The sequence below is a fragment of the Vespa mandarinia genome, chromosome 4 (genome assembly GCF_050613455.1).
Source record: "Vespa mandarinia isolate Hongniang chromosome 4, ASM5061345v1, whole genome shotgun sequence".
Lineage (NCBI taxonomy): Eukaryota > Metazoa > Arthropoda > Insecta > Hymenoptera > Vespidae > Vespa > Vespa mandarinia.
This window is the reverse complement of record NC_140813.1, coordinates 6,082,328-6,097,500: the sequence shown is the minus strand read 5'-3', so window position 1 is coordinate 6,097,500 and position 15,173 is coordinate 6,082,328. Positions and strand designations below refer to the sequence as shown.

Below are 15,173 nucleotides of genomic sequence, written 5' to 3'. Positions count from 1 at the left end.
TCAGCACTACTAAGACTTTTGCCACAATAATCGCAGAGATAGAGTTTAGTCGGATTGTGACTCTCCTTGTGACGGAATAATGACCTCTTTGTGGCAAGAACACGACCACATATGTCACAAGCAGTGCTTGTAACTTTGTTGGCTTTCATTTCTGGATGCATTCGACGGCAATGTGCTGAAAGTTGTCTTCTCAGATAGAAAGCCGTTCCACAGACTTGACAGACAAACGGCTTGTCACCGGAATGAATATTGTAATGTTCCTGCAAATCGATAGCCTTGCGGAAATGTTTGTCACATTCATTACACTTAAACGGTAGATCGGCCTTGTCCGTGTGCCGTAACATGTGAATGCTGAGAGCGGCTAACACTGTAGTCTCGTAGTCGCATTGTTTGCACATGTAACTCGGATAGAAATGAGTCTTCTCGTGCCTAGTAAGATCACGAAAGAGGCGGAACTTTTTCGGGCAGTGTTTGCAAGTAAGATCACCTACGGTATGTCGTAACAAGTGTTTTTGGTAATTGCTCTTGTGCCGGAAAACTTTGTTACATGTCTTGCATAGTAACTCCAATTCTGGTTTCTCTTTCTTGACCTTCTTCAAAGACGTAGATCGGCTAACAATCGAGGTGCCACTCGATTTACGCGTCCCCTTACGACCGTTATGCTTCTTCATGTGTTTTCGTAGATTCACATAAGTCCGAAATACTCGGCCGCATTGAGCGCAAGTATTTTTACGCTTACCCTTGTGCTCGATCTCGTGATTATCCAGAAGAGTTTGACTGGCAAAGAAAACGCCGCACAACTTGCAGTTATACGTCAAAGAAAGATCATCCTCTTCGTCGTCAGCGTCAACCTCTTGTTTTATCACCTTTCGTTCTCCATCATCATCAATGGCACCGATCGTTAAATTATTTCCTGCTTCTTCGCTCGCACCTTCTTCCGGACACTTCGCTATGGTTGATCTCCTCTCGGGCTCCGCGTCCTTCTTTACCAGGTCGAGTTTCGCGAACATTACCATCGGATAATAGTCTTCGGAAAAGGATAGCCGGTTGTGATACCTGAAATGTAAAAATTCAAATGGCCACATCAGTATCTCATATCTCTTTCCGCTATCTGATGGTCTGTATATGTGTTTTTTTTTGTTTCTCTCTTAGCGACTCTCTGGCATCTGACAAATCGCAAGAAATCGTGCCATCCGAACGACATTATTTGACACAAATTAATACAAGCAAAATGAAACAATCTATTTTAACTGAGATTATAGATCCTCATACTAAGCTGTGGGTTTATTCTACGGTTACAATGTTATAGAAATTGTTAAAGTGGACATCAATTGAGAAATCCACAATGTTTTTTAGAAAATGTAGGAACCAAGTCATATCGCGTTACAAAGTTCGTTGAATCGTTTACAACAAATTCTTTCAATCTAAAATATTATTTTTTCTTTTCTTTTCTTTTCTTTTCTTTTAACAACACTTCGTATTGTAAAACATTTATTTTCTCTAATTTGAAAAGGGCTTACGAATGTTACAAAAATGAATATTCGTTATTTTCTTCTTATATTATCCGACAGATAATACGTTCCTAATCAAAGAAATGACATTGTACGTAATGCAAGACGTTGTTCAGGAAAAAAGAAAGAAATCGCTCGGGATCCATAAATATAGAAGAAGATCCGGATTGATCACCTTTTCGACGAAGTTTCACACTTTTTCGGTATCACTTTAGTGAAAATGATTAGGACGTTTACGTTGGTTGAACAATCATAACGTTGACCACATGTATCTTATTGTGAGCATTCAAGAGTGCCCTGGAGACAAAAGATTTGTTGCAGAGATTACACTGATAGGGCCTCTGTCCAGTATGATATCTCTTGTGAATAACCAAAGTGGAATGTTGAGTGAAAGATTTGCCACAGGTGTCACAAGAGTATGGCTTCTCTCCGGTATGAGTTCTCTTGTGAACGACGAGAGTGGTCCTTTTGTGAAAAGCTTTGCCGCAGACATCGCAAACGAGTAATTTCTCACCACCATGAAGTCGAAGATGATCTTGAAGTGAACCCTTCGATGAAACCGATTTACCACAAAGATGACAATCGTATTTGTTCTCCCCGGTATGTGACTTAACGTGTACGACCAAAGAGTTTTTATAAGCAAATATCTTGCCACAAAATTCGCACTGATGTTTAACCGGCTTGAAATTAGGATCGTGTACCTTCGTATGCCGTACCAACGTGTGATTATTGGGAAAGGATTTGCCACAGGAATGGCACACGTGTTCCTTCGCACCATGCCTCACGTTCATATGACCATGTAACTCAGCATTAGTAAAGAAACCCTTGTTACATATTTCACAATATCTTGTATACCTCTCGAAGTGTCGTCTCTGATGAGTTGCCAATTGTGAGGCTTGGACGAAAGCTCGACCACAAACGTCACAAACATAATTTCTTTCACGCGTATGTATTCTTTTATGTACCGCTAAAGTGTTAGTTCTTTTAAAGGATTTACCACAAACATCGCACTGATAAGGCCTAGCATCACTGTGTGCAACTAAATGTCCTTCGAAAAGATTCTTCAATTTGAAACGTTTAGTACATATGTTACACTGATAATAACGTTTTTCTGATTCCTCCAACGAAGTAACCGTACGATCCTCGACATTTTCCTTACTCATTTCTTCTTTTTCTTCTTCTCTTACTTCTACATCTTCATTTATCTTTTTCATCGATGTATCCTTATTTATTATCCAATCGTTTTCTTCTATCGTCATTTCTTTCTTTATGAAGGACTTTAATGGTAACGTATCTTTGGTTGTTTCTTCAACATCTTCGTCTTTTCCCAATAAGTTTTCACATCTGGAATAAAAATAAAAGTTGCCTGGGTCAGTCGATTAACGATAATGATATCTTTTTTTTTTCTTTTTCTCTTGATCGTTTATAATTCTGGATGGTCAAACTCAACATTGGGATGATCATTAAGGATATATATAATTTTTTTAAGGATATGATTAGGGAACATAACTTTTTTTTCTTACGTTTTAATTTATATATATATATATATATATATATATATATATATATATAAATATATATAAATATATATGTATGTATATATCTTCTTTCTTCTCCTTTTTTTTTGTCTTTATCGTACTCGCTGTTATCACCATTTGGACACAATAGTATTCTTTGAACTATTAACTTTATCAAAAGTTACAATGTAAAACCTTTTATTTAGATTAAATTTACAGACTTTTTTTATCAATTACATCAGTCGATACTCGTTTTACTTTTAAGATTTCGAACTTTCATTTCGATGTTATATCGAGTTTCACGAGTTAACTTCCTTTTATTACATAGTCTAAATCTGAAAATATAATTATTACTTTATTACAAAAGTTTTATCGAATTTAAATATATACAACAAAAACTTACCTGATTACAACGAGTAATACTAATTGGGATAAAAATAATGAGATTAGAGGTTTCGAAATCGAAGAAAAACATATAGATATGTATATATATATATATTTTTTTTTTGATAATTCGCTCATAACTTCTATTGATTACAAAACATATCATAGATTCTTTTTACTTGTAGAAAAAGCACCATAAGGGTAAATATAATTATCTAATATCATAATAATATTTTCTAATATAATGCATTCGAGTAAAAAAAGCAATATGCATCAAACGAGTATTTCTAAAATATTATCTAAAAGATCGTCTCAATAGAAGGCCGTTATCAAATCACATAATAACGAAGAGTATGTATAAAAAAAATGGAGTGGGATGAGAAAAGTAAATATTTAAAGAACACAAATTTTTTTTTATAAAATTTGTGACTTATAATATCTACATCAGATGCATAATGTATGTATATACAAAATGATATATATGTATATATGTATATAAATAAAGCACCATACAAAGCAATTGTAATTTTTCATTCATTTTAAGTATGATTCTTTTGTATTACGATTCTAATTATTTACATTGATCTAATGATTTAATTGAATATTTTGTAAAAAAATTTATTTTATATTGGTAGTAAAGAAACCGAACTTATTAACGTATTTCCTGTGTTTCAACAATAAAATTGAATCTACTTTTTTAATATGGCACAAAGTAATTAACAATATAATCAGAAATTTCATTATCTTATTTAAAGTTTACTTCCATAAATTGTTATTTTGTTTAAATATAATTTAACTAATAAATCAAACTTTGTCAAAAATATATAATAATAATAATACTAATAATAATAATATAATAATAACAATAATAATAATAATAATAATAATAATAATAGTGTCTTTTACACAAATTTAATTAGTTGCAATAAGCCGAATATAAACGATATAATATGGACGGTAAGAGAAACCGTTCGTCGTGCTAACATGTTACAACATTTTACATTAACAATTTGCACAACATTCATGAGTGAAGCAGAGTCTCTTATTATTTGAAAATACATACTACTAATTCGATATTGTTTCTTTGGTTTTATTACTTATTCTCATTGTGCGACTTCATGTGCGAATTCAATGATCCTTGCTGAGTGAATCTCTTCTGACAGACTTTACATTCATAAGGTTTTTCTCCTGTGTGCGTTCTCAAATGTACAACGAGATATTTCCTAACGCTAAATGCTTTCCCACATACTTCGCAAACGTGCGGCTTTTCACCGGAATGTATTCGCATGTGAATTTGCAAATAGGTTTTACTCGACACCGATTTTCCACATATCTCACATGTTATTTGATTTTCGCCACTGTGGATCTTCAGATGTACCTTCAAAGCTGCCTTCCAATAACTTTCAAAATTGCAAATATTACACTTATGTTTCTCCCGTTGACCATGGGACTTGATGTGCATATTCAAATAAGCTGCACTAGCATAAGGAGTATTACAGATTTTACAAATGAATGGTTTCTCACCAGTATGAGTTAACAAATGTCTCTCTAACGTCTGATTTGTGTAAAATCCTTTACCACAAATCTCACAGTGAGTTACGTATTCCTGATTGTGTTTCTTTTTGTGCAAACGTAAATCGTATCCCGATACTTTGGAGACACCACATATATCACAAGTGAAACGTTTGTTGTGTTGTTTCAAATGTGTCTTCAAAAATTCTTCAGTTTTGAAACATTTACCACAGAGAGCACACTGATATGGTTTTTCCTGTTGATGAGCCTTAATCATATGTTTATGTAACTTCTTCTCATTAAGAAATACCCTACCACATTCTTCGCAACGATTATCGTACTCCATACTTTCTTCGGATTTATTCTCATGCTCGTATTTGTGCTTGTGAAGTTGAAACTTTTTTCGGAATTTCTTACCACAAACGTCACATTGATAAATGGTCGAATATTTTCGATTTGATGAACACTTACTATGATAACGTGTATCCCTTTCGTTTCTTTGTATATCCGATTTGCAATATATTTTTCTTGTTTTCGTTGAATATCTCAAAGGATCGTTCATCATAATTTCTTCGTTTTCAATATTCTCCAACTCATCGTTTTCGTGTTTAGATAGTTCCATTGTACATCCACCGTGTTTTGTCCTGTTGCACCTGCAATAGATAATATACGTCAACATATGTGGTGAATAAAAAAAAAAAAGAGGGAAAAGTCGACATGTTCTTGTTCAAAATTTCTTTTTTTTCTCCCTGCCGTTCGTTTTCTCTGTCTGTTTCTTCCAATAACGATTTAGATTCTCAAAGCAGGCATCTAGAGATAATAGATGTTTCTTTCTGACATGTGTTTTAATGAATAAATAACACCACCTTTCTTGATGATCGACATTAGAAAGTAAACTTGTACTTATAGCTGAAATCTTTTTCAAGAGTTGATATGTCTCCTCTGTTACGAATTAAAATTAAGAAATAAAAAATTAAAAAATAAAAAACAAAAAAAAAAGAAAAAAAAAAAGAAAAGAAAAAAAGAACAAAATAACAGATATACACCAACCTTTTGAAAACGTTATCAGAATTTGTTTCTTTGTACTTTGTCCTTTACAATAGCGTATCGTTAAAATGAAATATTAATACGAAATCATTTATGGATTATAAATAATGTTTATAATTTATTCGAGACTGCTATCAATATTATTAAACTATTTACAAGGTCTATCGACTAGGATTTACAAATATAAATGATGAAACTTCTTCTTTTTTTTCCTGAATAGACCATAGAAAAATATGTTTATAATTTAAGTATGATAATTGGTCGGTGTTGTTAATTAAGTCCATGTATTTATACAAATACACGATGAATACTTTGTTTACTTTACTTCGAATTATAATTAAATATGTATAGATGAAATATCTTTTGTTTAAATATTGTAAGATCTCCCATTGTCTGTCCTAATAATAAGATCGATTATAAATCACTTAGTGCCGTCGTGTCTGCGTAGATGTGCACTTAAAGTGCCACGTTGTGTGAATCTTTTCTCGCAAATTTTACATTTGTACGGTCTCTCACCGGTGTGAGTACGTCGATGTTTGATTAAATACTTTCTCGAACTAAACGCTTTCCCACAAAATTCACAAATCTCAGGCTTCTCGCCTGTGTGTATTCTAATGTGGGTCTTCATGTATTGTCTTCTTATCAATTTTCCACAAACTTCACAAGCAACTTGACTCTCGCCCGTGTGCGTCCAAAGATGTTCCTTATAACAATAACTATAGAAAGTCTCGAACCCACAAATATCACACTTGTATTTCTTCCTTGTACCAGGTTGACTGTGAATTTTCATGTGGCTTCTTAAATAAACTCGATTGCCAAATGATTTATGACAGATTTCACAAGTGCATGGTTTGTCGTCGGTGTGAACGCTCATGTGAGTTTTCAAGGTCGCTTTCAGATAAAATCCTTTGTTACAGACCTTACAGAACTCAGTGAACTCCTTGTTGTGACGTCTGATGTGAATTTTGAGATAATACTCGGACGTAAGCTTGGCCCCACAAACATGACAGATGTGTGGTGCACCATGAAGTGTCTTGTGTACGTTCAAATATTTTTTCTTCTTAAATATCTTATGACAAATGTTACATTCAATCGGTCCAGAACTCGGTTCGGCTATCGATCTTTGCTTCGATTTTAATTTCGTTATCTTTTCTCGATTCTTTTGTTTCTTTCGTTCGATTATATCCTTGCAATGTGTACGTCGATGCTTAATCAATAACAATTTTTTAACAAACTTTTCACCACAATTGTCACACTCGTATTTCTTTTCAGCCATACGCAAAGCTTCTCGTGTTCTAAGTATCGATCTTTCAGTTCGGTGCACCAACAAATTCGCTTCCGTCTTGAATTCCTCATTACAGGATTCACATTGATACGTAAAATTAGAGTCGTTAGTGTTCCCTTGTTGTAGAATGATCGTAGATTTATCATTTTTTGCGTCTTGCTGACGTGATGATCTCGTTCGTACTGTTGTTGCAATACTTGTATACCTGTAAAGACGAGAAAATCGATTGATAGTGGATTACGGAATAGTTATTGATTTGACTTAACGATGCCTTAAATGTTACTTTTATTTATTATTTCTGTATCTCCCTCCCCTCCCCTATCATCACCCCTTCCCTTAAAATATCACCAGATGGATGCCTGTAAAAATGAGTGAAAATTCTTGTATATTTCAAAGGAGATAATTACTCAGTTCGTTAAATTATTATATCAGTCAGTGTATATTATCCTTAATATACAATTTGTATTATTACTTACTTCGACGTATTTGAATAGTCTTCAATCGATGATGAATCTTAAATCCTTTTCAGAGTATTTCCATTTCTTCGAGAGACTATAATAATATGGATTCTTTTGATTGTTGTGATTGTTGTAAATATTATAAAGAACATGTTACTTTCAATTGTCGAAAGTATTATCAAATCTTAATTGATAAGGAACTTTCTTTCTTTGGTATATAATCATTTAATAGAAAAAAATACGGATGTAATTTTATTCATGATCTTTACATAAAAGCAGGTCATATACAAAATATATATGAATATATATATATACATATATATATATATATATATATATATATATATATATATATTTATCTGTGGAAAGAAATTTTTCTAATAGTTTCTTTTTTCTCGCCACTTCGAAATTTTGTGTACTTTGACATTAAGATAAATTTTTTTGTCAAATAATTTATACGTTTTCATTATTATTATTATAATTATTAATAATTATGAATGAATTTAATCAATTGAAGTTATCTGTCAAATAAAAATAAATATCATTATTAATTTAAATCTATTCGTGCATTCAAAAATGTACGACATTAGAAATATAAATATTCACGATCATAAGGCACTATAATTTTTCATTTTTCAGGAGAAAAATTTATTCAACAAACATTCCTATTGACGATAGAATAAAAAAAAGTGGCTTTGAAAAATAATTGATTAATAGCTATGGAAGTAGGAACGAAATACGAGTACACATGATTCTATATCTAATATGATAACTAGAAGCAAAGTTGAGTATTAAAGGTAAATACTGTATAATTAAAAGTTAAAGACAATATGGACGGCTCAACACTTGGAATAGGCCAAGTTTTAACATCAAGTCAAAATTATTTTCTTAATCGCAATAAGAAATACAATAAATAATCTTCAATAAAAAAAAAAGACAATAACTTGGATAGACTTCATGATAATCATCACATAGATTACTACTTATCTTTTTTCTTAAAGATTCTCATAGCACGTAAAAATTGTTGCTGCTTTTTTTTTCTTTTTTTTTCTTTTTTTAAATAATTTAAAATAAAATACAATAAATATAAATATATAACATTATGTTTTAAACTTATTTTGTATCAGTATCAATACTATACTTTCAAGTGGTCCCTACAGTGAAAATCCGACGAATAAATTTACGTTTTCAACATGTAACGATTCAAAGAAAAATAACGTTAAAATAAGAGAAAGCTTAGATAATGAAATTTTATCTAATCATTATTATGAGACAACATTTCGAGCCAGTCGTTTAGTATTACTTTAACTCGGCAATAAAATCGTTACAGTATCCAGAGCTTGTTGCTGCTCATGTTGTTGAAGTTGTTGATACTGTTGTTGTTGCAATTCCCTTCGTTGCTGTTCCTGTTGTTGCCGTGCATTTTGTTTCGCATGAGTCTTCAAATGGGAATTCAACATGGTCTTTGAGGCAAAGGATTTGTGACAATAAGTGCAAGGATAAGGTCTGTCTCCGGTATGTCCACGCAAATGTACGACCAAAGTGGTACGTTGTGTGAATCTTTTTTCGCAGTGCGTACACTTGTGAGGTCGTTCGCCTGTATGCGTGCGTCGATGAACACTCAAATAGTTTTGTGATATAAAACCTTTTCCACAAAGATCACAAACGTGTGGTTTCTCACCGGTATGTTTACGCAAGTGTACCGTCAAATAAGTTTTACTGGAGACAGCTTTACCACAGATAGGACAGACGTATTCATTGGACGGTCCTACGTTACCATGAGTCTTCATATGCACCAATAATACTTGTTTCCTAGAGAAACGCTTATTACACAATTCGCAATGATGTTTCTTCTGAGGTGGAACATAATCGGGCTGATGCAGTTTAGCGTGTAATCTAAGACCCTGACGATATCGAAATGTGGCGTTACAAATTTCACATTGAAATGGTTTTTCGCGAGAATGCAAAAGTTGATGATCTTGATAACTATTACGTGTTGTGAAACCAAGGCCACAGATCTCGCATTGATACCTTAACTGAGGACCGTGACGTTTTTGATGAATAACGAGACTAGGTCGATGTAAAGTGACGTAATCGCAAGATTCGCAACTATAGTTCTTTTCCGGTATCGCGTGTTCCTCCTGATGTTCTATCAGTGCCAGTGAAGTTGGATAATTGCAACCACAGTGCTCGCAAACGAACGATTCGTCCGGTACCTGTTCATGACTTTGTAGATGTAAAACTAAAGTGTGCTCGTCCACGAATACGTCGCCACAGAAAGTGCATCGAAGTATTGTTTCCTCGGTCATCATTATTTCAGCATTTTCCATCTTCGCTACGTCCAATGGATCATTGATCAAGGGGTTGCTGCTTTCAGGGCTAAAGACGTTTTTTGTTTCGTTGATACCGCATTGCTGTTGTTCCTGAGCCTGATGATGTATCGTGATCTTTGAGTCAAAATATCTGGAAAGAAGAGAGACACAAATAGGAATCAATCAATGATCTCGTTCTCCATCAATCTTTCGTACTTTTGACTTTTCTTCTTTAAAGGGAGTCTTACGTCTTAAGCAGGATATTTACAAGGATGGTTGCCGAATACACGAAATCGTTTTCATCATTGGACTATGAAAAGCTTTGATAATTTATACCATTTTTTGTTTGTTTGTGTTTAATCAATAATAGTTCTCCTTTCTCTCTGTGCGTACCTGTGTCTCTCTTCCCGCATTTAAAACTTGTGTACGTCGTGAGGATATGGAAAAATACTTATTTACAAATCGAGGAAAAGAAATTGTATCTCTTACGTTATCTTGTATATTTATTTATTCATCGTAAAGAGTAGTTTAGATCTGTTTAGCCATCTATTATCACGAAACTGAAAAATATTTATTAATAGTGTTAAATAATATATAGAACTATATGTAACACACGATGATCGAAGAAATAAAACGAAAATTCTTTTCATTTCGTTGATATAGTAGATATCCTAGATACGAGTGATTACCATTGGTCGATAATCGCAAGTGACTTTACCGACGCGCACTTTAACAGTAGAACACTTCCTTTTCTATTTTTATTATTAAAATTTATGATTCATAACTCTTCATATTACGAACTTAAATTTAATAAATAATACATATTCGTGTATATTTACGATATAACATTTACGATAACTTTAATCTGACATAAAAGGTACATCGATTGGCGATGAAAAATGTTTTTAACGATAATTCACCACAGATTATATATATATATATATATATATATATATATATATATATATATATATATATATGTATATATATATATAAATAATTATATATATATAATTATATATATATAATTATATCATTTTTGTTCCTGCAGTCGCTAAATATTAATTAATTAGGTACAAATGTATAAACATTTTTATACTTACATTTTGTAACCACTTAGTGTATTATAGCGGTAAGATCTGTACCGCTTGCAGTCATGAAAAGCACCTAAATTTGCCGACAGTTTACTTTTTTCTTAGACTATCATGTTACTACGCGGTTTAAACCTAAAAACGTCTTAAATTCGTGTATATATATATATATTTATATATTTATGTATATATTGCACGTTTTAAGTTAAATTGCATTTAAAACTATAAATTCCCGATTCGTCTAATCTCATAAGTTGCGTACATAAAACGCGTATTCCTTTCAATATATTTCTTAGTTTTAATGCACATGTTGTTTTAAGATTAATAAGAAAAATTAGGCACATGTCTTAGGCACGTTAAACTACAAATGAAATTTCTATATATCCTATACAGGTACGAAATACCATTCTCGCGAGTAACTAACAAACTCGAGCGAGATAATTACCTAAACGTATATTACTCTGCATTCTTCATTAATATTTTTGTTTTGTTATTTTTTTGTTGTTGTTCATTTTTATCTAAACATATATTTCAATATATGCCTCTCGATTTCAACGATAAAAATTTCTCATTCGATTGTATAATAATATAATAGAGGCATCTCAAACGATATCACAGAGATCATATTTACACTATAACCTAAGTATTAAATAATTATCTAATTCTTTTACGATTTTGCACTACAACTATTACAACCTGTTACAGTCCATATATAACTTTATCTTATAAAGTTAAGATTGCTATATAAAAAAACAATAATACCAGGTACTTTAAAAATGCAATTAATATAAAAGAAATGATCAAATTAAATATAATTTCAAAATTAATCTCTTCATTAATTTTTCTTACCTTGAATTTCCTTGTCTTTCCATATATATATATATATGGAAATATATATATATATTATAGAAATATATATATATATATATATATATATATATATATATATATATATAATAAAGAGATCCTCAACGCGCCATTTTCATTATAAGCTATCACGAGAAACAACTCTTTAGATAGAATATCCTTTTCAATGTTTCTTCATATGATTGAGCATGATAGTTCTCGTAACGAATCCCTTCCCACAAAGCGTACAAGTATATGGTCGTTCTCCAGTATGATATCGACGATGAACCGTGAGGGTGGACGCTTGAGTAAATGATTTACCACACATAGCGCATAAATAAGGCCTCTCGCCGGTGTGAATGCGTTGATGAACGACGTAATATTTGCGATGAGTGAAACCCTTTCCACAAACATCGCAAACCAATGGCCTGGATCTATGTACAGCCTTATGACTGGTGAGGGATTCAATGGTGGCAAATTGTTTCGAACAGGAGTCGCAAGGATAAGAGGCCGTTGTCAACGATTTGTTGGCATTAGCAGCGACAACCGTTGTAGATGGAGGACAACCGACAATAGAAGGGTTAGTCCCGGTAACCGTAAGGGTAGGATCTGTTAAAGAGACCGCATTGCTATCTGCTGTGAGTCTGTCGTTGATATCGATGCTAGGCTTGTGAGTTTTAGCATGATGATTGTAAAGATTACGTGTCTCGAAACGCATGAGACATCTTGGACAAGAGTAAGGTTTCTCTTGTCCGAGTTCGTGCATCCTTCTATGACGTTCCAATAGTGTACGGTATCGAAAACTTGCTGGACAACGATCACAGCCAAAGGTTTTCTCTACATTGCCTGTAGCAGCAGCACCGGCAGGTACAACGACGGACATGCCGGACATCAATCCGGTAGCAGAATTTGCACCGCGAGAGGTAGGCACGTTCGACGAAGATGCACCTAACACCGATGAGGAATGTGGTGCGATCTCGTGCGTCGTCTCGTGCATTCTTAGGTGCGCAAGAACGAAGAAACTCCTTGGGCAGACGGAGCACGAGTATCTCGCCGTAATTTCGACGTTTTGTTGCTCGTACTCCGGCGGCCTTGGGTGACTCGTTTTCACGTGATAATTTAACTTCAGAGCGCTACGAAACTCAAGGCCACAGGTAGGACAGGAATGGGACTCCGGGAGGACGAGCTGCGACTGATCCATCAGAAGACCACCTTGATCCGGATAGATCATCGAGAGATGAGATGGTATCGTTTGCAATGTCGCTGAGGATAAGGTCGATGGCATCATCGACGATTGATTCGAAAAGATCGAATTTGCCTGGAGAAAATTACAACCGATCGCCGTCATACCGGCCTCTCCCGTCTCGGGTGAAGGCGACGGTGAGAGTATCTGACGTAGCATCCCCGATAATCCTCCGAAGGTTTCGCCACCCCCTCCTCCTCCTCCTCCTCCACCTCCTACTCCATCCCTGAAATCGACAAAAGCCAAAGATATTGCGGCAAAGAGAAAGAACCTTCGGTTAACACGCACACGGTGTGCCTTTTGTTTCACATTTGATTCTTCGTGTTCTTTTGCTTGCTTTGATCTTGCAACAGACAGTGAGCCAAAAACAGAGATAGATAGATAGATAAATAGATAAATAGAAATAGAAAAGTAGAAAAAAGAAAGATAAAAAAGATTAGCTGCTTGAATACGTGTTTCTCTGTGTTATCCGCGTGTATGTGTATCCGTGTATGTGTATCATTTCTGCAAAGTGATCATCGTGCAAAGTGCGTGAGTGTTGCTGAATTATTTGGAAAAAAAAACAAATAATAATAATAATAATAATAATAATAATAATAATAATAATAATAATAATATAGCTATAAAATACATGAAAAACGAGAGCACATGTGCGAAGTAAGTTGGAAAAGTCACTGTCTACTTTATCGACTCGAGATTAACTTATGATTAGCTCGAATTATATTTTATACGAGAAACTGCGAGGGGAAGAAGATAGTGTACATGTAGAGAGAAGGATGAGAAGTAAATAGGGAGAAAAATAAGAAAATAAATAAAAAAAAATAAAAAATAAAAATAAAGAACAACACAAAATAGTACAAAAACTTTGCAGCATGATCCGATACTAAAAGCGAAATTTCAAAAAAAAAAAAAAAAAAGAAAAAAAAAAAATGCCCTTTGGTCTTCTTCAATCCTTGAAAGAGATAAATATTTAAAAAATATGTTGAATATAAAATTATTTATTTGGAAAAAAAAACAAAAAAAAAAAAAAAAACAAAAAAAAAACAAACAAAGCCTCACCTTTGATATGCCATTTCTTGAGTGATCTTCGACTGGTAATTCTCAAAACGGACAGCTCCATTAATTTTTTCTCATTTATACACTTATACTCTTCTTTTCACTGCAACCTCGCGACTGAACACGTAAAACATACAAAAGGTACGTCTTAACGTTTCGACGACGGTTTACAGAGTAATGTAACAGTCAAATGAGCTCACATTTCTGTTGAAGGGGAAGGGATTAAAAAAAGAAAAAAAAAAAAAAAAAAAAGTAGAATAAATAAATAAATAAATAAATAAATAAACATATACACAGGACAAATTGACAGAGACGACGTTAAATTCGTAAAAAATTACGAACGAAATCGTCATCGCAAAACACATTGTTCCTCGCTAACCTCGAAAAACGGAAATACATTGAAACTCGTGCGCTATTATCGCTGCCAAATGAAAAATGGCGCGAAAGCGCGATAACACGTGAAATATAAATATCTTACATAGATTGACGTTTGGCGCAAAAAATGCAAGCCACATGGTCACGAAATTAACGTAATTCCAAGCTTTAATACAAACAAAATTAATGGGAATGCTCGTTCTTTTCCCTGTTTTTCTTTTTTTTTAACCAATCGAGCAAAATTCATATAGACGAGTATACTCGTATTGGTCGTTGCAATCGAGTCAAAACCACATGTTAATTAATATCCCAGCGTCAAGACGATGAACAAAATAAAGATCTAACGTCAAAAAAGTGACGTCACAATCGATCACCGTCTTCGAGATATAAATATTAATTATGTAAAACAAATGTATGTATGTTATTATCACATATTGAATATATAATAACATACTTAAAAAAGAAAAAAAAAAAAAAAAAAAAAAAAAAAGAAAGAAAAAAATAGTAGAAAAAAAAAAGAAGAAATAATTACAAAC

The 15,173-nt window shown here is 33.2% G+C and overlaps 1 protein-coding gene across 12 annotated transcripts in view; it reads right to left on the bottom strand.

Moving 5' to 3' along the window:
- Window positions 1-15,173, bottom strand: part of LOC118450272 (uncharacterized) — a 45,367-nt gene that overhangs the window by 24,299 nt on the left and 5,895 nt on the right. The window contains exons 5-6 of one of the 12 annotated variants that reach the window (XR_014982079.1): window positions 1,687-2,855; window positions 919-1,056 (exon numbers count right to left, since the gene is read on the bottom strand). The exons of 6 other annotated variants lie outside the window; for them this stretch is intronic. Coding sequence is in view for 5 of the 6 variants with exons in the window: in XM_085656527.1 (XP_085512653.1) it covers window positions 12,148-13,432 (1,285 nt within the window). In the remaining variant the exon portion in view is untranslated. Of the gene's footprint in view, window positions 1,057-1,686; window positions 2,856-4,155; window positions 5,578-6,006; window positions 7,462-8,750; window positions 10,178-12,063; window positions 13,433-15,173 lie in introns of those variants that run through there. 5 more of the 12 variants (XM_085656524.1, XM_085656531.1, XM_085656532.1 and 2 more) reach the window with 5 other exon arrangements.